Source organism: Parasteatoda tepidariorum, chromosome 4, assembly GCF_043381705.1.
Source record: "Parasteatoda tepidariorum isolate YZ-2023 chromosome 4, CAS_Ptep_4.0, whole genome shotgun sequence".
Lineage (NCBI taxonomy): Eukaryota > Metazoa > Arthropoda > Arachnida > Araneae > Theridiidae > Parasteatoda > Parasteatoda tepidariorum.
Genome location: NC_092207.1, coordinates 4,528,262 through 4,552,777, shown reverse-complemented (window position 1 = coordinate 4,552,777; position 24,516 = coordinate 4,528,262). Strand labels below are relative to the sequence as shown.

The 24,516-nt window shown below is 30.6% G+C and overlaps 1 protein-coding gene across 1 annotated transcript in view; it reads right to left on the bottom strand.

The window, feature by feature from the left end:
• The window catches only part of LOC107443975 (glycogen-binding subunit 76A), a 59,070-nt gene extending 35,782 nt beyond the window's left edge, over positions 1-23,288 (bottom strand). Inside the window, exon 1 of the mRNA XM_016058007.4 lies at positions 22,664-23,288. Within this exon, the coding sequence (XP_015913493.1) occupies positions 22,664-23,084 (421 nt within the window). The 5' untranslated portion in view covers positions 23,085-23,288. The remainder of the gene's footprint in view (positions 1-22,663) is intronic.
• Positions 23,289-24,516: the final 1,228 nt, after the last annotated feature.

The following is a 24,516-nucleotide window of genomic DNA, read 5'->3' as shown; positions in this document are numbered from 1 at the left end:
CTTCGTGGAGGACTTTTTTTATGGAACTAACCAGCATTAACGTTACATGGAGAGGAAAACCATCAAAATTTCCCGCTGTTAGCCTGACTACAAGGGGACTCTAACCCATGATCCGTCTACCACTGAGGATATTTCCCGTCAGCACTGAGGTCAACAGCGACCAGTCATCGCTGGGATTCGAACCTGGTTCACCTCATTGGAAGGCAAATGTTCGATCTCCGGGGTTGCACCACTTCTCCAACTTTTTACTGAAACGTAAAATAGCATGATTTGACGAAACCATGGTAAAAGAGCGAAAAAAAGTGTGCAGAATGGTGAAATCGCGTATCCTTGAGAAGCACAAATTATTTACAAAAAGTATAGCTTACTACTAGATGATCGAATGCAAAGTTTATAGTTAGATAGTAGAAGTATATTAGACCACGTTCTGTTAGTATGAATTATTTTACAGGATGTTGTGGTTAAGTTCATTTAATTTTCCGAGCTTCCTTCCTTTCTAAGGTAAAAGTTCAAGTTAAAAAAAAGTTTCCGTACCATGAAACCATTTAATAGTCTTTAGAAAGATAATTCTCTTGAAATTCGGTAAAAACGAATAAAGTTATTTATTCTTAATAATTTTAAACCATAAAATTGTTTTCAATAAAATTAGTCATTATTTCACAAATATTTCATAGAACTACTGTAAAATAATTAACTTCGCATTATGCATGACATTAAATATAGTACAGATATAATACCACCAAATAAAGTATCCGATTTGTTTTTAAGAAATTCCGCTAGTTTAAAATGAAGCACTTAGGATAAAATTAATGATGCAGTTTTAAATTTAACTCTAAGCGATAAAAGTGCAATTTAGAAGATTAATTCTTCCATAGCTTGAGCTTAGTATTTTAAACGATAAAAAATTTAGAAAATTTACGAACCTTAACGATTGCAACACGCATTCTCTTTTTTTAATTAAATTTTTAATACATTATTTTTATTGTATATAGTTATGTCTTTTGTACGCATTGATCATTTCTTTAACAATTTTTATACAAGTTCAAAAGTAAGGAAATAAAAATTAAATACCATTTTGTATCGAAAAATGTATATTCAAAAATAATAATGAAAATGACGATAAAACAGTATTTCAACATTTTTTCACGGCAAACAGTCTTACCTTTGAATAATATGCTACATCATTGAAAGATAATGAGCTCCTACTAGGTTATTGTATGACCCTTCCATCTCCCCTCATCTAGTAAATAGGCAGTATGTTGAAAAATATGTTGCATTTCGAGTTTAAAACTATAAAAGTGGCATCTGTTACACGGGGCCCATCTCAAATATCATTTTGGTATTGAGATAAATTAGTTCACATTGTGAAAAACTGGAGTTCTATGCAACCCAGCTTCATGTCTGGGTTGCATAGTACCACAGCACCAGATGGGTACCATCTGGTCTGGGTAGTAAAACAGGCCGGAGCGCAACGTCGATCACGTCACAATCATCACGCTGTTAGTTCGAAATTGTGGAGCCTTGACTTATATGACCAGTTATATCTACAGATACCAGTTGCAGTACTAGTTATCTCTACCAAGGGGGTCCTCTTGGCTTGCAACTGGCTGTAGTGATAGTGCTTTACTTTTAGATTAATTAAGAAAGCAATATTAAAGCTGACGGGAAGGAAAAAATAGATGAAAGGTCAAGGGTATAAGTCACTCGGTATAAGTCCCGGTATAAGTAAGGGTATAAGTCCCTCGTTTATCTAAAAAAAAAATGCAATTCGGTTCTTTTCCATTTCGGTTTCTACTCCATTCCGGTGCAAGCGATAAAGTGGCCAATGAAAAGTCACCATGTCTCTGTAAATGCAACTTTTTTTAAAAAAAAATTTTTTTTGGTGATGTCTGTTTAAAAAAGAATGAAAAAAATATCTGAATTGACTTGCGCCGGTGAAATGGAAAAGTACCCTAGACATAGTACGTTTTTTTTAAACTGCTACTTTTCGAAAACTGTATCGCCACACTTTGCAAATAATTCACATAAAACTATTTATTTCATTATTTATTGATGCTTATATTTCTATTTACTTTCATAGTTCCTTATGTATAGCAAAAGCATTGAACTTCAAACCCTGAAGACTGTAACCTAGTACATGCAAATGCAATTATTACAAGGAAAGGTATTCCTACCATGCATATGCAAGTGCATGTTATGGTAATATATTGGTATCTTAATATTTTATTTTATAACAGTCGTTGAAAACCTGGCCCAATTTCGGGGTTTTTTTCTATTACTAATGTTCAACTCCGTAGCCTTGTAATTTTGAACCCTATCCAGAAGACAAGGAAATTCCTAGATCGAGTATTGGGAGAACATTTGTCTTCGTAGCGGACTATTTTTGATGGAATTAACCCGCATTTGAGTCACACGGAGAGGAAAACACGAAAACCTCCCACGGTTGGCCTGACGGCTAGGGGACTCTCACACATGATCCGTCTACCACTGAGGATATTTTGTGTCAGTACTGTGGTCGGTGCAAGCCGGATGCAGAATTCGTATCGACCAGACTTTGCTTGGATTCGAAACCGGTTCACCTCTTTGGAAGGCCGGACGCTCTATCCGTGAGCCACCACGTCTCTGGTATCTTAATATGTAATAAACTCAAATCATTAGTATAAATATATTCTAAGTCATTTTTATCTTTTTGATTATTTACTTACTTCTCCGTTTACGGACCATAAGAAACCTATTACCACAGTAGGTGTTTTAATATATTAGGTGCCTAATTCCACAATACTAGTAATATCTATTATCGCAATTAAGCATCACTGGCATCAACTATACTTAAACGATTTTTCAGAATCCCCGAAAAAAAGCAGTACCTATTTATTTCATCACTATCATGATCACTATTTAAATAATCAGTTAATAATTATTTAGGTTTGGTTGTGTAAATAATGAAACAAAGTTATTCAAACTGAACTCCAAAAACGAGAAAAAAAATGTCCCGCAGCCGTAAAAAGTATCTAGCAATTTAGCTGGATTAGAAATTAATATTGTTTTATCCCTCTCTGGAGTAACAACATCTGAAACACCAAAGAGCCATTTAGTAAACAAATCTAATTATAAATAATCATATTTCATTTTCAGGAATTAACCATTTCACAAATCTTACCCTAATTAGGATTTTAAAACATTATCTAACACTAATGACGACTAATAACTGGGTATAATTTTACGTAAACTATTGTAAGAAACAATTATATTTATTTTATCCACATTGCAGCATAATAAAATCTTAGTTTTAATTGAACTACAAAAAATATAAATGTTCGAAAAATTCGTGTTTTTTCCCTATCATCAAACATTACAATAAGAACAGTAGGGTAAAAACTTAGTTTATGAAGAATTAATAATTTTGTGCTCATGCTAACCAGTTGTAATTAAATATTTCTTTCGTCTATATCAAAATATCATCTGATTCATCTTGACCAATGAGAATATTGTAAAATCACATCATTTGCCTTGACCAATGAAAATGTTAGAAACTGATCACATGATTGAATTCTAATATTACAGATTCTTTCTTTTCAACTTGAGACACTGCCATTGAAACTTTACAAGTTTTATTGTGACTCAAAGTTGTTTAAAAATTGCTTTTTCCACGATGGTTTTCAACACTCTGTTCTTTGTTTTCATGCTTTCTTACTCTCTCCTCAGGTTAAAGTATTCATCTTTTTGTGACGATGATTTAGTCTTTCAGCTAAAATTCTTTTACAATCTCTTCTTCTGGATTTACGTTTTTACTAGGTACTCTTGGAAGTTGAATGGTTTTAAGCCTGAGATGGACTTATTTCAAAGGTTGAATTTGATCTTTTACCAGTTGAAGGTTTTTTACTGGTTTCTTCACCTTGTTTACAAAGTCTACTCAGTTTCCTGTTTTTGGGACATTTTAATGTCCTTTTATGAACTCTACACTGCTCTGGATTTCTGTTCCTACTTTGTTCCTTAAATATTTTTGTTCAATGTTTTGTTACTGCAATAGTTCAATTCGAATTTATTATAATCAATTAATTTTTCGATGGCTCAATATTTCTATTAATTCTTAAAATATTCAGAATCCTGTAAAAGCTTTTGCGGATCTATTAGATTTTCTTATTCGAAAGTTTGTAAGCTTTTAAGCAATTAAATGAATCTCAAATGTTCATTTTTCCAACTTCTTCTTCAGAATAAATTCCTTCCTTCTATTTAGTACAAAACTATTCACAAATCATAGATACAATTTGTATTCTTATAAATCATTAATTCATTTTTCGGTAACTGAATGTTATTTTCATTAAATCCTTAATTATTTGGACAAGTTCATGGGCCGTTACCAATAAATTGGATTAGCTCATTTTAAAGTTAATAGCTTTCAAGCAATTAAATGAATCTTGCATTTTTTTTTTCGAAATTTTCCAACGGTTTCTTTTTCAAGTTTTTGAAAACTAATGTTTTTCTGATTATGTATGTTTAATGAGTATTTTCTTTTTAGGTAACATTTAAACAAAAATGAAAATTATCTCGAACTGGAATAGTAAAGTCCCTCATGTAGTAAAAATTTTATTTATAAATCGGTATGTACCTTTAAAACTTTCCACTAATAGAATCAAGAAACTAAAAAACAAACAAACTCAAAAAAAAAAGTATTTGTAAACATCTTTAGTCTAAACTACAGTAGATAAAATACAGTTGCCTTTAGATTTTCATTCTTATGTTAATGTTAAAAAATTAGTTCTTAAAATGAACTTATAAGAAAGATTAAATCTTAGTGTCTCGAGATTTGTTTTACTCTAAACATGATTTCATATATTTAAAATTGCTAAATAACAATTAGATTAATATTGATATAGTGTTTCTCGTGTTGTAGTTCAAGATTGTGCATTTTTAAATTTATTTTTGTTATAAATTTTTTATACTTTATTTTATCTCTCTTCGTTGAAAAATGTGTCTTGTATGGTAAGGCAGTTTAGTAACCAAAACTTTCATAACCAAAAACAATTATCGTTTTAAAACTTTCTGAAAGTATTATGTATAAAAGTAGTCGTTATCAGATTATAATTGTTAATAGTACGTTTTACGACAAGCTGATTTAGTAACCAAATATTTCACAGCGTAGTTAAACTTACCAAAAATATTGCATACCACAGTGGTACCACATATTTTCAATTAAAATTATTGCTTGTACACTTTACGTCAAGCGTTTTTGATACCAAATCGTTCATATCACTAAACTAGCCAAAAAGTTTCTATTTCACAGTAGGACAACATTATTTTCAAAAACAATTATTGGCTTTGTTGCCTGTACACTTTTCGGTAAGCCTACTTTGTAACCAAAAAGTTCATATCTTAACAAAATTTTCCAAAAGGATTGTATGCCACAGTAAAACAACATTATTTTCAATAAAATTATTGGCTTTGTTGCTTGTGCACTTTTTGGTAAGCCTACTTAGTAGCCAAAAAGTTCGTATCTTAGCTAAACTTGCAAAAGAATTCTATGCCATAGTAGTACAACATTATTTTTAATAAAAATTATTGGCTTTGTTGCTTGTCTACTTTTCGGTAAGCCTACTTAGTAACCATAAAGTTCATATCTTAGCTAAACTTGCAAAAGAATTCTATGCCATAGTAGTACAACATTATTTTCAATAAAAATTATTGGCTTTGCTGCTTGTACACTTTTCGGTAATCCTACTTAGTAACCAAAAAGTTCATATCTTAGCTAAACTTGCGAAGGAATTCTATGCCACAGTAGTACATTATTTTCAATAAAAATTATTTTCTTTGTTGCTTGTACACTTTTCGTTAATCCTACTTAGTAACCAAAAAGGTCACATCGTAGCTAAACTTTCCAAAAGAATTGTATGCCATAGTAGTAAAACATTATTTTCACTTAAAATTATTACTAGAACATTTTATGGTAAATCTATTTACTAATCTAAAAGTTCATATCGTAGCTAACCTTGCCAAAAGTATTATATACTTATGTAGTACCACATTATTTTCAATTAAAATAATTGTGTATTCCTAGCTATGAAAGCCTTATTAAAATCTGAATAAAATATAATGCCCCATTTTAATTTTTTAAGTGGCTTGTATTAGATGCTTACCTGACGTGCTTATGCCGTTTCTCAAAAATTACAAGACAAATCATTTCGTCATCTTTTTATTTTATACCTTCCTCCTATTTTATGATGAATTTATCGCACTTGTAAATGAACTAAATGTTTAATACTTGTAATCAAATTCTACAAAAATGTACATGATTTTTATTTAACTTAAAATGAAGTAAGAGCTTTAATTCGTAGATCAAACGTACATTCAGAAAAATAAATAAATTTATATTGAACGAATATTTAAATTAATAGATATTAAATTAATATTTTAGTCAACTTTACTATTCCACCCTTTCAAAAATATTTAGAGGAGTATGGGAAAAAAATGTCGATTCTGCTCATTCCGTGTCATTATGTCTCTTCGGAGTTTATTTATGCAATTCTTCCTTTGGCACTTTTGAATTCAAAATTCTTGGAAAGAACAACTTGCATATATGCATGTGTAGTTTTAAGTATCTAGATAAGTTTACCATTATAAGCATAGTATCTAAGCAAAATTTACCCTGACATCATTTTGGCTTTTATTTCATATTGTTTTGCATTAAAATATCTAAGTTTCATTTGGCATTCTGGTTATCAAAATTCTGCGTTCAGTAGTTATTCATGCTACTGTATTTATTTTGTTATTTTTATTTACATTGTTATTTGAATGTGGCAGAATTCATAGATCTACCCTGTAAGAATATATTTTCATGGAATGTACGGAACCAACTATTCTTTTTCTCCTCGGGGGGCTGTTGTCTATGTTCTGGCTACTTATAAATGTGTCTGACAGCCCTCTTGGGGAACTATTTTGAATGCTAAAAAGTGAGATCATAAGCAGAGATAATAAGAAAAAGCGGCAACTTGCAACAACTTCAGCTTGTGCTTTGCTTTATATCAAAGTTTAAAAAAAAAACGAAGGACTGGCTCTTTTTCTCTATATATGCATTATTGTAAAATGTGGCTCTCCATTCTCTGATGAAATTTAAAATATGGTAGATACATTCAACATCAAATATTGATCTTACTGTTTTTGCAGTCAGAATAAAATAACCTCGCCTCCACGTTGGCGTTCCCTGGGCAACATTGCGATTAGAAAGAGGCATTATAAGGACCGATTCTTTCATCACAATGGCTAAGAGGTTAAATAGTAGTAGTAGTACTTTATTTATATTGCACTAGAGTTCTATAATGGGTCCGGTCTGGGGAACATCCCTGAGGATGATCCGAAGGTACGTAATCACAATTTTGATCCTCTGCAGAGTGTTGGGCTCCCACGCTTTGGTAGCTCTACGGTACAACAGCTTAACTAAGACCGATGCAACACACCCTCGGTTCTTTCGCAATTTGATCAAATTGGTCATCCTCCCTCTTATTGTCCGCAGCCAATGAAGCTTGACTTCAGTGATTTAAAGGGAACAATGCCTTACAACCGACCCACTGAGGGTAACAGGTTATAATAAAGTGGAAGTTTGATAAGTTCAGCTCAACATAAGCAAATCAATAAGTTTTTTGATCCAGCTATATTTATAGTAGAGTCACCGTTATTGCAGGGCAGTTCTCTCTTCGTATTTCTGCAATTGTAAAATTTGCAAATTCGCTCTCCTTTATTTGGGGGGGGGGACTGCGGAACAATATTAAATTGGCTCTTAAATTGTATTAACTCTGCTTAAACTTTTGCCAATACTGAAGGTATTGTACATTTAAGTATTGGGGACCGTTTTTCTACGAGATTGATTTTAAAGTAAATACTTTCGGTTTACGAGGCATTATGAACAAGATTCATATAATATGTAGTGTGATAAAACAACATTTATTTCAAATGGGAGAATATTTAAATTTTTAATGCCAATCATGTCTGTAAAAAGGTAGTTTCAATTTTTCAAATAGTTTTGCATTAGGCATTATAAAAGAAATAAGCCAACAGGAGCCGCAATGGCTCAAGTTGCCGCTTCCAATGCGGCGAACCGGGTTCGAATCCCAGTCGATACTAATAGCGCATACGGCTTGCACCTTCACGGCTTTTAAGTGAATTGAAAAATTCTGTACGCAATTACAAAATTCGTTTACCCAAAGAAATTCTATGCAAAAAAAAAAAACATTTTAATAATTATTTGTCATTTTTTCTAATTTTAATAATAGTGAAAATGTTTGAACTGTAAGGTAAGGTATACAATTTTTAACATTTAAAGTACGTAATTTTACATAGCAAAATACAAAATTTGGGCCAAAACGGTTGAAAAGTTCGTATATTTAAAATTCGATTTGTCAGGAATTATTCAACCGGTTTCGCTCAAATTTTGTATTTTGAGCCGCGATGGCTCAGGGGATAGAGCGTTCGTCTTCCACAGTGGTGAACCGGGTTATCCTCAGTGGTAGACGGATCATGCCTTGCCGTCAGGCTAACTGTGGGAGGTTCTCTTGGTCTTCCTTTCCATATAACGCAAATACGGGTTAGCTCCATCAAAAAGTCCTCCACGAAGGCAAATTTCTCCCAATACTCGACCAAGGAGTTCCCTTGTCTTCTGGATTGGGTTCAAAATTACACGGCTACGGAGTTGAATATTAGTAGTCGTAAGCCCATAAAATTTTGTATTTTGCCATGTAAAAAGATGTGCCACTTTTAGGTTGTGTAAAAAAGTGTATACCTTACAATTCAAAATGTTTTCAACGTCTATGAAATAAAATAATTAAAAATAATAAATATTTATTAAAACTTATTCTTTGCTCAGAGTTATTTTTGGATAAATAAATTTTTAATAGCGTGGAAAAATAGTGTGCATGTACAGATGTAAAATACCAGTCAACATGTTTCAAGCCCTTCAAAAATAGGCGTCCATTTTCAAAACTTGAAAGAATCAAGAATGTTGAAAATGGCGCCTATTTTTGAAGCACTTGAATCATGTCGACTGTTATTTCATATTTGTATATTTTTGAAACGAATAAAGTTTTCAATCAAATAAAATCTTACAGCTTCAACTTTTTGAAATTATTTACTTAAAAGTTTATTAGTTTAATTCGAAAAAAATCGGTTGAATGTTGAACCATAAAACGCTCATTTAAACCATAATGTGGCTTGAGGAGATTATCAAGTTGCACAACATTCTCAACTTGGATAAGGTTTGAAATTGAACCATATTTTCTTTCAAACTGAACTATAGAATCATGTAAAAATGTTAAGAAGGGTGATAATGTGGTTCAGATTGAAATCAGATTAAGGATCCAGCAAATGTTGAGGATTATATGGTTCAACAGGTTCCATTCGACAAATTAAGAGCATTCATTAAAGTGTTGAATTAAAATTATGTTATTAGAAATGTACTAAGACATTTCAAGAACTGTACAATAACATTTACAAGAAAAAATATTGCGAAATGTACACGACATCATTATCTGAATCTAATATAAAACCGTGACAATTTAGACGCCGAATGCATAATGTTAATATCTCATAGAAAAGAACTTATTAAAATTTATATTATGATGTTAAAACCTAGTCACGTCAAAGATTTCAAGTAAGAAAATCGCATTTTTCTAGCTAGAATCAAATATAATTTTTAAATATTCTTGCATAAACTAGAATCAAAATATTCTTCTGTAGAAACAAATATTCAGGTATAAAAGCAAAGATGTTTATAAATTATCGATCAATAATGAAAACCAAAGTATAAAAGTAAATATTCACTTTAAATCCTCTAACGTAATACATGAAAATAAAAATGCTTACGGTCCATTTTCGTTGTTACGCTAAATTTCCACACAATTCTTGGCAATTATATTAATATTCTTGGCATAAGTTATCTTAAAATAATAAATAAATTATTATAAAAAGCTTTTGGTAAATTTATTTAATTTAAAACATGCAACTCCCTAAAAAGTGAAAGACAATAATAAAACTGTTAGAAAACAACGTTTGTTTTCTTTCATTGATTGATTGACTTGCAATTAGTTTTTGAATTATGAACATTTGATGATTGATTATAAAAGCAATACAATTAAAAAATATATTCGCGATCATCAGTGACGAAAGTTAATACCCGAGTGCTTTGTACACAAAGAAAATTATATCAGTAATCAGACGTGTAAAAACCAATCAAGATCATTTTTTTTTTTATTATTTTACTCAGCCAGCTTATAACTCATGCAAAGTTATCATGCATATTAGCTGCATTACTAAGTTTGATGAAAAAGGAAAGTAAATAGTTATATCAGCAGAAAACTTCATTAATTGTAGCGATGTTGGAGTTGCATGATTTGTTGCTGTTGTATTGGATGTTAGTGATGTTTTGTTTGGTTACTAGGCTTATTGCTTATTGGTGTTTGGTTTGGTTATTAAGCTTACGTGCTTATTATTATTTGGCTGTTAGTGACGGTTTGAGATTCATCCTTAATAATGATCCGAAGACAATACTGGCGAACTACATTACTACAAATCAGGTTCACCAAAAATTTAGGAGCACGAACCTATGACTATCGCAATCTGGAACTAATAGAGTTTTTAACAAATCTGTCCACAAAATCCTTATTGTTCGGAAATTTAATTTCACAAGCATGATTAAATTATGACATAATTTGTACAAAAAAAATTTTTTTTGACCAACAATTTAGGAGCTTGGTTGTAGGTTCATGCTCCAAAGTCGCTGAAGTTTGTCAAAAAATCCAAAGTAATAGCTTACTAACGCTTTATTAAATAAGGATCAGTAAATGAAAGTATTCCTTTTCAAGAATTTCCCTGCTGTAAGTAAACGCATCAATCGTATTTAGTTTATTAAGTTGTACCCCTAACGACACCCCTTAAAGTACTCTTAATGTACCTTTAATACGCCTCTTCTTATTAAGTGATATTTAGTTTATAACACCATTATATACCTTACCTAGATTACTCAATACAGATTACGTGCTGATGATTTGAACATTAAATTAACTATTGACTAAGCTCTACATTAAGACTTCATAGAAAAGTTATAAACATTTTGGGGGGCCTCCCTGGCCGAGCTGTATCGCCCGCCAAATTCTGTGTAAAACGTGGAGGTAGCGGGTTTGAATCCCGCTGTCACCCTGGATGCATCTTCGTGCTGTTCTTCCCTGTATTGTGCTATCTGTACTTCTATTTGACAAAGGTTTATAAGCCTAAAATTGACCACACAAGCCTGCAAATGTATGTAATTCCAATAAACCAATAAACATTTTGTCAATGACATAACGTAATCTAATTTTTTTTCCAATTATTATGAGTTATTAATATTATTCGTGAATAAATATTAGATAGACTTATAAGTGTTTATTAGAGAAGCATATCAAAAAGAGAAAATTAAAGTGAAGAATTTTTCACAAAAAGCTTATATATTAACAACTAGGAACTTTTAAAATTATATTTATGTCATAATTTACTATAGTAAATCTCTGACTATAGCTAAAAACTGGGCTTAGTTACATACGATCAACTTCGTGTTGCTTCGTGTTTACCAGAAACTAATAAATTTCGTGAAATATTTGTCAAAGAACATCCCGCGCTTTGCAAATGTTGCCGTCATTTTCCAAAACGCCGGACTAATAGGAAAAGTATGCAGAATTTTTTATTTAGCCTGATATTTTTATGAGTTTTACAATCAGTCCGTGAGCCTTTAGGCTAATTAGTAAGTACGAGAAATACTGCTCAATCAGACTGAATTTGCGTTGTTTATCTTAATAAAACCATTTTATTGATATTTTAATGTGTAATAAAGTTTTAAAGCAATCTAAATAAATGTTGGCCGCATGATAAGATTTTCATATTTATTTTATTTATTTATCTTGATTTATGTCAATAATGTAGTGATATAGCCCCCTCCAGAATTTCGAAACATTGAGGTAGTGGGTTCGAATCTCATCCTGAACATTGATGCATTTTTGTGCTTTCTTTTTCCGATGTATGCTATCTGTTCTGTGTCATGCATTGTCATTGATTTATAAGCCCTTATATTGTATTGAGCACACTACCTTAAACATACATGTTAAATAATTAAACTACATTGCTACCGAACAATATTTATTTTTACGGTGGTTTAAAAGTTGTAACAACGGTTGTTAAATAACAAACAATTACAAAATGTTGTTTAATCTTTATTTTGTAAACATACATTTCAAGAGCTCGATTTACCCGAACTATTCGGAATTTTAGCAGATTGTTTAAATTTTTTTAAAAAAGCTTCTGTTTATTTTATTTTATTTTATAATTTCTTGTTGTTGTATGTAGCTGTAGTTCATTTACGTCGCACTAGAGCTGCACAATGGGCAGCTGGTGACGGTCTGGGAAACATCCCTGAGGATGATCCGAAGACATACCGTCACAATCCTCTGCAGAGGTGATGGCACCCCCGATTCGGTAGCCCGACGACCTACACGCGAAGTCGAGCACTTTACAGTAGAACAGTTTTAACGAGGACTAATACCGCACACCCTCGGTCCCTACGCAGACTGATCCAAGTGGTCACCCACCCGCACACTTACCTTTATGATCTCTATTATTCACAGAAAGCAATAAATCAGGCTGATTGAGCAATGATACTCTAAATAATTTGAGAGCGAGTGGCTTCATTGTAATCTGATTTTTCAATTAGCCTGTGATACAGTCGCAATGACTCATGGGATAGAGAGCTCGCCACGCATTGAGATGACCCAGGCTCAAATCGTAGCGATAACTGTCCTTTATAAATTCTGCTCTTGGATCGCACCTATCATGGTGATGACTTAAAATATCCGCAAATAAGTTAATATCTCCTTGCAGCGTCGCTCTAACCATAGGAAATTTTCGAGGTTTTCCTAGTCATGTAACTTAAATGTGGGTTAGGTTCTTTCAGAAAGAGTTCCACGAAAACTAGTTTGTCCCAATGCTAGAATTAAGATCTCTTTTGCCTCTGGGTTGAACTCGAAATTACAAGGCTACGGAGTTATTGAAAATTAATCGTAAACCGACAAATGGGTCGGTTGAGCAACGCTGATTATAAAATAAAATAAATTTGTTTCACCTCGTGTCCATTAATAATTAGTTATAAGACATTAATTAAAAGTTAATTAGTGGCAAAAAGCTAATAAAATAATTAATTCAAAAAAGGGATATATGAATCCATTAAGATCGATTATTTTATTCTTCCTTACTGCTTAAGACAAGATCCTTGAGATAAGAATCATGCAAACCAAAATTCTGAGTCAGATACTAATTGTTCCATGCGTTAGAAATGATGAATGTGTTGATAAAAATAAATCGTTTAACTCAGAGTCAAACCCAATGTTAGATACTAACTCTGATATGTCATCTCGAATAATATCGAATGAGATTAAATAGCTGAAGTAAAAATAGCACCTAAGTTTAAACAAAGCCTATTTTCACGATACGATTTCAGTTCTAGGTATAGGTTTTTGTCACGTTAATTGATTGTAAATGAACACGGAAGTTTTTGGTATTAATTTTATGAAGGCAAATAGAGAAATGACCGAAATCAAGAGAATGTCCACTTTCACTTGTGAATGTCAACAATCACATAGTCACTTTGGTGGATGTCCGAAATATTTGTTATATCCGGTTTGATATTAATTTATTCGTTGATATCATTATAATTATTCGATATTTTAATATCTGCTGAGGATTGATTGGGATAAACATCAGTGCTCGGAGAACCGGTTAATTGCATACTGGGAAGTGGCACTTGGCCTTAAAAAAACATTGATGTAGGGCATACCGGGCAAATGTATAACCAGCAGTGGCACTTAACTAGACCTAGTACCATTTCCATAGTCCATTTAATTAACTTACATTAAAGTATATGCTGAAGTCGAGCTCTCAAAATGCCCGGAGCTGAAACAAACATTTCCGACTTCAAAACTCTCTCTGGTTTAAGACCATTCCTAAGAACGGCCCAGTGGTGTACATAGATTTAAGCTGTGTCACCCCATGCAATATTTATAAGTGTCCCTCATTTCAGACTTAACACAAATGATGTAAAATTATAATATGAAGAAAAAACACTTCAGTAAAGAAACTTCCGGGTATTTAGAATTATTATTAATTCGGGTTAATTTTATATTCCAACTTAAGATAATGAAAATCATAATTGCAATAAAAAGACAGAATTCAGAAAAGGTACTGCAATACCCTTACCACTTTAAAAGGAAATTTATCTTGCGAGAAAGTAACTCACTATCTTACAATAATAAAGTTCTAAATTTAGTTAAAGGCTGTTAATATTTGTGATGATCTGATAGTAAGCTTTACAATTAAATCAAGAATCATCTAAAAATGTTTAAATAATTTTTATTTCAAATTTTGTGTTCTTGATTTCTATGAACAGTTTTCTTGTGCAGATTGTCTTAATAACAATATGGCGACTGAGTTCAAAGCCTAGATCTTAGGTTAATATCTTGAGTGTTATTAAAATAGCAAATATAATTTCCTAATTCTCCAATGCTGAAAAACTTTTAAATTTTAATAACTATTAAAAATTTTTATTATACATAAACTATCCATCCAGAGCCTCAGAAATACGAGCGTTAGGCAAAGGCCACAGCATCCTTAAGAATCTTTCTAAAATGGATCAAGTATTCCGCAATTATTCAAAATAATCCTGATTTTTTTTAAAATAATAAATGTTTAAAAAAACCTTATTTGCAGGATTAAAAAATTTTGATAATCAGAATAACTAAATCAAACAATATATGAGAGTTATTAAACGATATTTATTAAGTCTTTGCACTATGCAAATGGAATGTATCAAGATCGTTTGCTGAAAAGATTTTGATTAATTTTTTACCTGCAAATAACTTGGCAACATGCCGATCAAAGAAAAAAGTTGAATGAAAGGGAAATTTGGGTCTAGGTAGATAATTAGTCGCCTTGGTAAACTTTCACTACTACGCTGGATGTTTTTAAACACGCTGACCCTGACAGACGAATATAAACTACGCAGGTAGCAGAAGAAAATGATTTCGATTCAATTTTGAATCGTTTTGATTTGTTTTTTTTTCCTCCTTCATCTCTGACAAAGTTCTAAGCTCTTCCTTGTTCTAAGTTCTTCCGAGCTTGATTTTTCGCTCTAAATTTATTAATTTTTATTTTGTTCTTTTTTATTTCGAAAGAAAGATAAAGATAAATAAAAACAAACAAAATTAAAGTATTGATTCAATTTTGAATCGTTTTTATAAATTTTTTCCCCTTCATCTTTGGCAAAGTTTCTAAGCTCTTCGGGGCTTGATTTTTCGCTCAGAATTTATAAATTTATATTTTGTTCTTTCTTATTTTAAAATAAAGATAAACAAAAACAAACGATATTAAAGTATGGAATCAATTTTTAATCGTTTTGATTTCTTTTTTCTTTCATTTTTTCCCCTTTATCTCTGGCAAAGTTTCTAAGCTCTTCGGAGCTATATTTCTCTCTCTAAATTTAAAAAAATTCTATTTTGTTCTTTTTTATTTTAAAATAAAGATAAATAAAAACAAACAATATTAAATTATCGATTCAATTCTGAATCGTTTTCATAAATTTTTTTTCTTTCATTTTTTTCCCCATCATCTCTGGTTTGTCGGAGCTTGATTTTTCGCTCTAAATTTATAAATTTGTGTTTTTCTTTTTGTTTTAAAATAAAGATAAATAAAAACAAACAATATTAAAGCATCAAGCAATATAAAAATAAATTTTATATAGTACGCTGGTTTTAACTATGCTTTATTCTATCAGATTACTTTTAAAGTATTCACAGCGAAATCACATAATTTGAGAAATTTTCAATTCTACTAAAAGTACAAAAATGCGTACATTGCATAATATTTTAACCTTATATAACTTAAATCAGCCTTACCTAAAAATATTTAACAAATCAATAAATCATAGACTACATATTAACTAACGGTTATTTTTTTATAATTTTTTTTATTCATGTTCAAAAAAGTAACGTGACTTAAGGAAAATGCTTTAAATTTTATTTCGTTTTGATTAAGTCGCTTTCGTGTCTGAATGAACAACGGAATCTTACGATCGTAATTTCTACCATTTTCTTAATAGCTTAGAATTCTCAAATTTTAACCATATTGCACCATGTAGCCCCAACTGTTTCCTGGCCGATACAATCAGAATTTATCTTCATGTTATAGGAATATCAAATTTACGAATAATCAAAATTCCTACCACTTAAAGATTAGCTAGTACGCTAAAATTTGAACCGAAGATCTCAGAATGACATTTCACGTTACAAACATTTTCTAATCACTAAAAACAGAATGTATCGTCATATTATCACCAATTCGAATTTATCGTTCATCAAAATTTCGACTAGACAAAGGGCTCAGACGTGAAGAATTTTCGGAGTTAATCGAAACTTATTGCAAAAGTTCTGCACCATATACGTTTTTCGTTTTTTTCGTCTTTCAAAAACAGAATAATTTTCTCCTTTTGAATCCACTTAAAAAAAACTATTTTAGTGTTTTAAGTTTTTATTTTATTATTAGTTCAAATACAAAAGATATTGTTTATCATACATAAAATGTTTATTATAAATAAAATATTTCTTCATAAACTAGTTTAATTTTAATTTCTAACATAAATAAGATCACACAGCCACATAAAAGAGAGGGGCGTTCATACAAACTGCTCAGTTGGTTTGTTCAATAGAAATTATTATTCAAAAAGTATTTTGAAAAATAAATGCAAGTCTTCTTATTTGTTTGCGTGTACTCGTTTCTTATTAAATGCTATTTGGCATTCCACTATTTCAATCTGTTAGCTATTAAAACGTTTTTTTTTTCATACTAGCTCTGGCTATATGTATATATTAACAGTTAGCCTAACTTTTATTTTAATGTGATAATAACAATATGCATACGATACGATATGAAAACGATAACGACATGAAAACGATATAGATATTTTGATATGATATCAATTTTGATATAATGATAACAAAGCTTTTTTGATAAACAAAAAATATTAATTAAACACGTTATGAATATTATGTGAATACTATGTAAAATAATTATAACTGCGCAACATTACGAAAAAATGTTAATTAGAACTGAGTAGTATAGTATAGTTATTATTAACAATTGAAAAATAAATATAATTATCAATAATAATACATTAATAATAAAATACCAATAATAATAACTCTAAAATGTTTAGTTCTTGTTCCAAACACTTTTTTAATAACTTAATAAAAATGAATGAAGATGTAGCCATTAAATCTACTAAAGAAAAAAACAATTGCTAAATTGACAACAATTTGCAACTGACGGTGCTTTACAAAAACCTAAAGGGAACATACAATCAAAAGACATCTTGATTTTCTTTAATTGCAAAAGTGGCTTCGTAGATAATAAAATAAATATTGAATAAAAACAATTATAGGTTTCTGTATAAACGTTATTATTATCATTCTTTTTTCTTCTTCAATTTTTTGACTTATTATTGTTTTACAATAAATACTTCAGAAATATACCATGACTAAAAGAAGTGCTTTTCTTTGAAACATTGCATTGTTCAAAAACATGATTATTAATTTCTTAAAAAAGATAACATGCAACTTTTCGTCGAAAAATATTTACACGTATTTCTTGAGATACAAACTAGTTTCATTTTAACGAGCTATTTTTAAATTAACTTTAAAACGGTGTACGAAATTAGACAAAACATACATGAAAAATGTAGACTCAAACAAATTGTGGACGGAAGAAACTATCTTCAAATAGAACAATCGTAAACGCTTCCAATTATGTCCAAAACATACGCAAAATTTTTTTCTTATTAGTAATGAAAAAATTATCGCACGTATAAAATTTTAAAGACTATGACCCCCATCCTTAAAAAAACATTTACAGATACATCGCATTGATCTACCAGTCATTGATCTATCAGTGTTCCATACATTTTTATTGACTTCTATTGATCATATTTTTGCACGGTTAAGAGCCTTCTTTTTTTTAAAGTCGGCGAATCAGGCAGATTTGGATACTTGATATTTTTTATTTTCTTTAAAATTTCTGAATATGCTCTTGGTTGAGAACTATTAAACACGTGCCTTCATTCTTTCAACAAAAAGAAAAAATTTCGTAGTTTTTTTGGAGGGTTAAAACTGAAGATCTACTAGAATTTTGAGAAAAACACATCAATTTACAAGTGGCAATACTTTTTGTAAAACCAGAGAATCACGGTACTGACCGTTATTTTCTACTACGTTATTCTTTTCTATTTTCTACTACGCTCACATTAACTATTAAGACGCAAATATTTTCAGTGAAAATTTGCATGAATGCAATTACTCAGGTACGAGTCTCAAACTTTAGGACCATTTTATAAAAGTTGAATCAATAACAATTGGTCTGTTGATTAGCAAGGCAGTCAATGACCTTAAAAGTTGAGGAAAATTTCAGTTTTTTGAAAATTTAAGGTCAATTTTAAAGTTATACCAAATGTGTACCTCACAAATGTTTATTTTTTTTTTTAGATACTGCTCATTGATATGCATTCACAGAAATGTATAGCTCTGTGGTTCACTGTTAGTGCTAGTAGATTTTGAAGGCCGAAGTCTAAGAAACTAGCCTTTTTTCGGAACCTCGGTCCTTTTGACCTTCGATGTAAAAAGTCTACTGAAAGTATTTATCTCTTAACAGTTAATGCGAACGTAGTAGAACATAAAATAGTGGTCTATGTCGTGACTTACTCACTTCCCAAGAAGTATTGCCGCTAGTAAATGGAAGTGTTTTTCTCAAAATTTAACAGGATCTGAAAGGTTGACCTCTTAAAACTTCGAGGGGAAAAAATTTCTTTTTTTAAAAAAAATAAATAAATAAATATTCAGTTCCAATAGTTTTTCACTGAAAATTTGAATAGAATCAAAAATATCACCGCTTAAAAAACTGGCTCTTAACCTCGTGTGACCCGCTCTTTAATTCATGACAGAAAGCGATTTTTACTTAGAAATATATAATTTGGCTCATAAGTGCAATATTTATTTCAATTGACTAAACTTAATTATTTTTTCTTATTTATTTTTAGTGACTGCTTAAAATAATAAATTTTTATTTTTGGAATTCTTTAAAAATTATAAAATGTATAGAAATACACTATATTATGTATAGAAATAATTAGAACAATAAATAAGTAACAATATGATTATATATATAAATGATGTAAACTGTTACTTATTTATTGTTTCTTCATTTTGATCATAGTACTAAATGCACCAGGCTCAAAAAATAATAACAAAATTATATCCGATAAAATTTTTCAAAAGATTATTTATTTTTCAAAAGACTTAATAATTTTGGATTTAGTGATCGAATTTGTCAACTACTAAGATGAAATATTAACGTTTCGAAGACTTAAACTGAAGTATTCTATTTTTACAGCAGATAATATTTCAAGTTACAAAATCAAACACAAAACAAATTTTCTAAAATTGTACAAATCTTTTTTTCTTCTTCTCTTCTTTTTATTTGCTTTTTTTTAATTTGGATTTTTGGTTATTAAAATATATTGTATTATAGTCGCCATTTCGGAAATAGAATTTCAACAATTTAGGCAGGACAGCAATGAAAAGTTTCCTCATAAGTTGGAGGGTATGTATATACAATATGCGATCAAATATACAATAATTATATATGACCTTACTTTAAATCTGTTATAATGGATTTCAACTTTCTAAATAATTGTACCGTATAGATTAATTGCAAATACACAGAGTCTCTTATGACTAGTTTTTAATACACCTAAACTAAACTCAGTGGCGCGACAGCCCATAGAGGGCCAAGGCCAACTGTGCCCATCTCAGTTTTCTTGACCTTGGGCTCTGGGGTGCTGGAGCAAATGTTCCGGTCAGGTGGTCAGCCGAACGTGGAATCCCCAGTGTTTAGTTCCCAAGCATGCTTGGTACTCATTTATCGACCCGCTGAAGGAATGAAAGGCTGAGTCAACCTTGCCCGGCCCGAGGATAGAACCAGGAGTCTGTGGCACGACAGCGCGAATCGCTACCGCTCAGCCATCGGGCGTCTTTTAATACACCTAGGATATTTTAAATTAGTCACTTAAATCACATGATCATACATTTAAAAATAATTCAAATAATTCTTTCAAAATTCAATAAACAAGAAAAAAACAACCTTACGTCTCATAAAATCGCACTATATAGTATAATCTTAAATGCATCACATCTGTTAGTTGTAATTTCATGTGAAATACCTAATTTGAATAATTAAATGGTTAAAAATCTTTAAAATAAATATAAAAAATAATAAAACATCTTATATTTTGCAAAATTATATCACACAAAACAATTCAGAAGGCATGACTTATTTAAAATATCTAAAATATGAATAACTCACCTAAAAAATTTCAAATAAATTTTGAAAAAGAGTATAAACAATAAATAAGTAATGATTTTCTTTTTATACAAAATTGCACTATGCACGAAACTTTGTAATTTGCCCTTTGCACAAAAGTTAGTACTTCGTACATTTTGTACTTAGCACAAAATTGTGCAAACTCACACTTAGTGTCTCTTTTTAGGTATTCATTTAGAATACGCAAATCCTAAGTAAATGATTAAACAGATGAAATTTATTCAAATAAATTTTAACAATCAAATAAATAAACAAAAAGGATTTTTCTTTAAAACAGCTATCAAAGAAAATACGAAACAGAAAAAAAAAGCAGGCTTAAGAGTCAGAATTTTTTTACCATTAGAAGTATATATATTTATAGATGAAGGATAACAATAAAACTGTAAATAAACGAATAAATTAATATCAAATCGGATATAACAAATACTTCGGACATTCACCAAAGCGACTATGTGATTGTTGACATTCACCAGCAAAAGTCAACATTCTCCCGGTAACATATACACATATACATTCTCGGTAACCTATACACATTAAAAATGTAAAGAAAACATGGGGGGGAAAATACAAAGATTTTTTTAAAAGAGAAAAAGAAAAAAGTTTTCAACTTTTTTGTCTATATTGTGCTATGTATATATAATATAGTTATTAAATAGTATCCTGTAATAATACATAATATCTTACAGTCATGTAATTAATTGATAATATACAGTATTTTTTTCATTTCGTAAGCAAATTAACTTAACAAAAATACAATAAATAACTAAATGAAAATAACTTAATAAAAATAAATGAACAAAAAATAACTAAGAACAAAACTTATTCTTTGACAAGCTTAGTATTATATACACGAGACAAAAGTTTGTAAATATACCAGAAAAAAATGAAATACATATACTGTTTGTATTTAGAAACTTTGCATCTCATTTTACATTATCTCACATACTTCATGATAAAATTTGTTTTTATAGTTTATCATTATTAAATATAAATTGGTTCATAGTGTATGATCAAGCAGAATGGATTTTATGGCTTTTATGTTTAAAAAAAAATCGCAGCAACTGACCATAAACATTTATTATAAGTTGTTAAACAAAAGAGTTGTCACGACCTGGAAAAAAATATTTAGTGGAAGTAAAATTGAAAAAAATATAGATTTGTAAAATTATTCGTATACATAAATATATTCGTATGCATAAATGTATTCGTATATAAAACATCCAATTTAATAGAAATATTCATATTGATGCAAATCATTATTAAGCTTTCGTCAGGCTTATTATCAAATTTTTTGACATTTTTCATTTATTTATTTTCCGTCAGAAAATTTTAGTTTTTACAAGATATTTTCAATTCTTGAAGAAAAACAAAATAATAGCAGATGTATCATTGATTTTTATGAAACTTTTTTAGTTGTTACTTTAATTTGTTTCAAAAATTATGTTTTATGTAAGTAAATTTCTGAGATAATTAAATATATATAGAACTGATAATAAATATATGTATAATAAATATATGTATTCCCGGACAAAGAAGAAAAAAACAATTAAAAAAATAATTTCCTCTGCATTGTTCGGAGAAAGTTTACAACATCCATGACTACCAAGTTTTTTCTTAAACAGTTATGATATATATATATATATATATATATATAGGGTTGTTCCATAAATAATGAGAGATGAATAGTTTATAATTGAAAGTAGTAAGAACTTATTTTACACCTCCACAAAAATCAGCTATGAAGGATGGTGGCTTTAGGTAACGAGGATAGAATTATGTATTTTAAACTTTTTAACTGAAACTTAATTTAACTGGTAAATTTAAAGTTCTCCAAATACAAAATGGTAAAGAATAAGTTTAACTATTAATGAGAAAAAAAAATCTTCCTCAAAAAGTTTACATACTCTCGTTAATTGATTAATAAATCGCTATCTATGAGTGAGGCTAATTATCGTATATGTGTATTACAAGTCATGTGTGTGCAAAAGCATGCAAACTAGATGAACATGTGTGACTATTATCGAATATGTATTCGCATTAACAATCAAACATTGTACGTGCATGTGCAAGCAAACTAGATAAACATGCGACTAAATCACCGTATCTGAGTACACATAAACTATCAAAACAATGTGTTTGTGTTAATATGCAAAACAAGATTAAACATGTGACTAATTACCGTAAATTCCTGCTCCATTTTTTGGCAAAAGGCCCATCTTTTCCAAGGGGCTATAAGGAGGAGATATATGAGAGGGGGAGGCACAAGCCTCCATTCCCCCGTTATTCCCTCCAACATCCCCTTTCAGGGATGCGGGGGAGGACATCAGTTGCTCTTGCTCTTCTTCATCATCTAGACTGGACATCCTCCAATCGGGGTGCAATTTATTGGGTGCCCTGTCGATGACCAGAGCAGCGGCTGCGGGGGGCAACCCAAAACACGGGGACACACAACCACTGTCACCGGGGGAGCCGTGTGCGGACCGGGGACTCCACAGGTTAGAGTGCAATTGTCTGGCGAGAGCTTCAGCTCTCAGGCGGCAGCTAGCCAGATTCAGGCTACACGACATAGCCCAATGCTCTCTGAAACCCGGCACGGGCATGAGAATTAAGCTATAATTAGAGTCTCATGATAACTCTTCTTTTGCCGCCTTCAAGGCTGACAAAAAGGAAGAGCGAGCAGCATCATTCCTCGAGGGTACCGGTGCGACTTTGTTTACACGTGCCGGCGATCTCTTCGTCGCAGATACGGCATCGTGATCTATCGGTGCGGTTCTCCTGTCCTAGCCATGTGGGTGACCGTCAAATGTCCTTGGATGGTAGGGCAGCGCCCTCTCTCGGACTGCGCGAAAGGTTCTTCTTTGGTGGCAGTGGAATCGAATAAAGGCGGGCGAATCAATTCCATTATTAAAGTATGGGAATAATTCATATCGTTGATAAACGGTTTTACACAAATTGATAATAAATGAAAAGGCAAAATATCCTTTATTGTTTGATCAATTATTATCTAATATGAGGGACTGCACCAATCAATAACTCACAAATGGGCAAACGAATTGCTATGAGACAATAATTTAAATACTTTGCAAGGATTTTTTTTAAATTTTTTTTTTTTAATAAATAGTTTGAATTTGCTGTTCTTAAAAGGTGTTCTGTGGAACCCTTGGGAACCATGGAAGGGTCATTTTTATTCTTTTTCTAACCTGTAATTATAGTTGTATCCAATCAATAATATCCAAATATTTAGTTCATATTTTGGTTACTTGTTTAAAATTAAATAAAGAGCCAATAATAAAAGAAATAACAATTCCTTTTTTTTTTTAAATATTTTTCTTCAATAACAATGTATTTTAGTAACTATGAATTATCTAAAAACAACCAAATTCAAGAACAGAGAGCTAGCTACGTTTCTCTGATAACCATTTTTGACGTTTATAACAATTCTTTTTTTAAAACTATTATTTAGCTTATTTTAATTCGTTCTTATGCTTACAACAAGAGCATCAAATTTAGACGTCATTTCAGAGTGAATTTAACAGTGCGGCATAATTTTAAGCCGTAATAATGAGGTATAATCATAATTTTAATTCATAGAAAGATGGCAATATTTTTTTTAACAATAAATATCTTTCTTTCGGTGGTATATTCATAGCTGGTGCTAATAAACTTTACTGATAAAGTCAGGGTTTTGCAAAAAGGAGCTTGCTCGTTTAAAAAAAAAAATTTCAATAACAATGTATTTCATTAACTATGAAAAATAATGCAATATCTAAATAAAAATATTGAAAAAAATTCAGGAATAAAGAGCTATGTTTCTCTGATGACAATTTTTATATCAGTTCTTCTGCGAAAACAGCTTATTTTAATTTGTTCGCCACCTCGCCAAATGCGATAAAATCGTAAATTTGACGAATATAATTGCGTTTTGGCGCATGATTTTTTCCACTGGAAAGAAAAATATATATTTAACTCGATCCTCAAAATTACGACAAAATGAATTTTTCTAAACAAATCAGTATTTTTTATTCGATTACA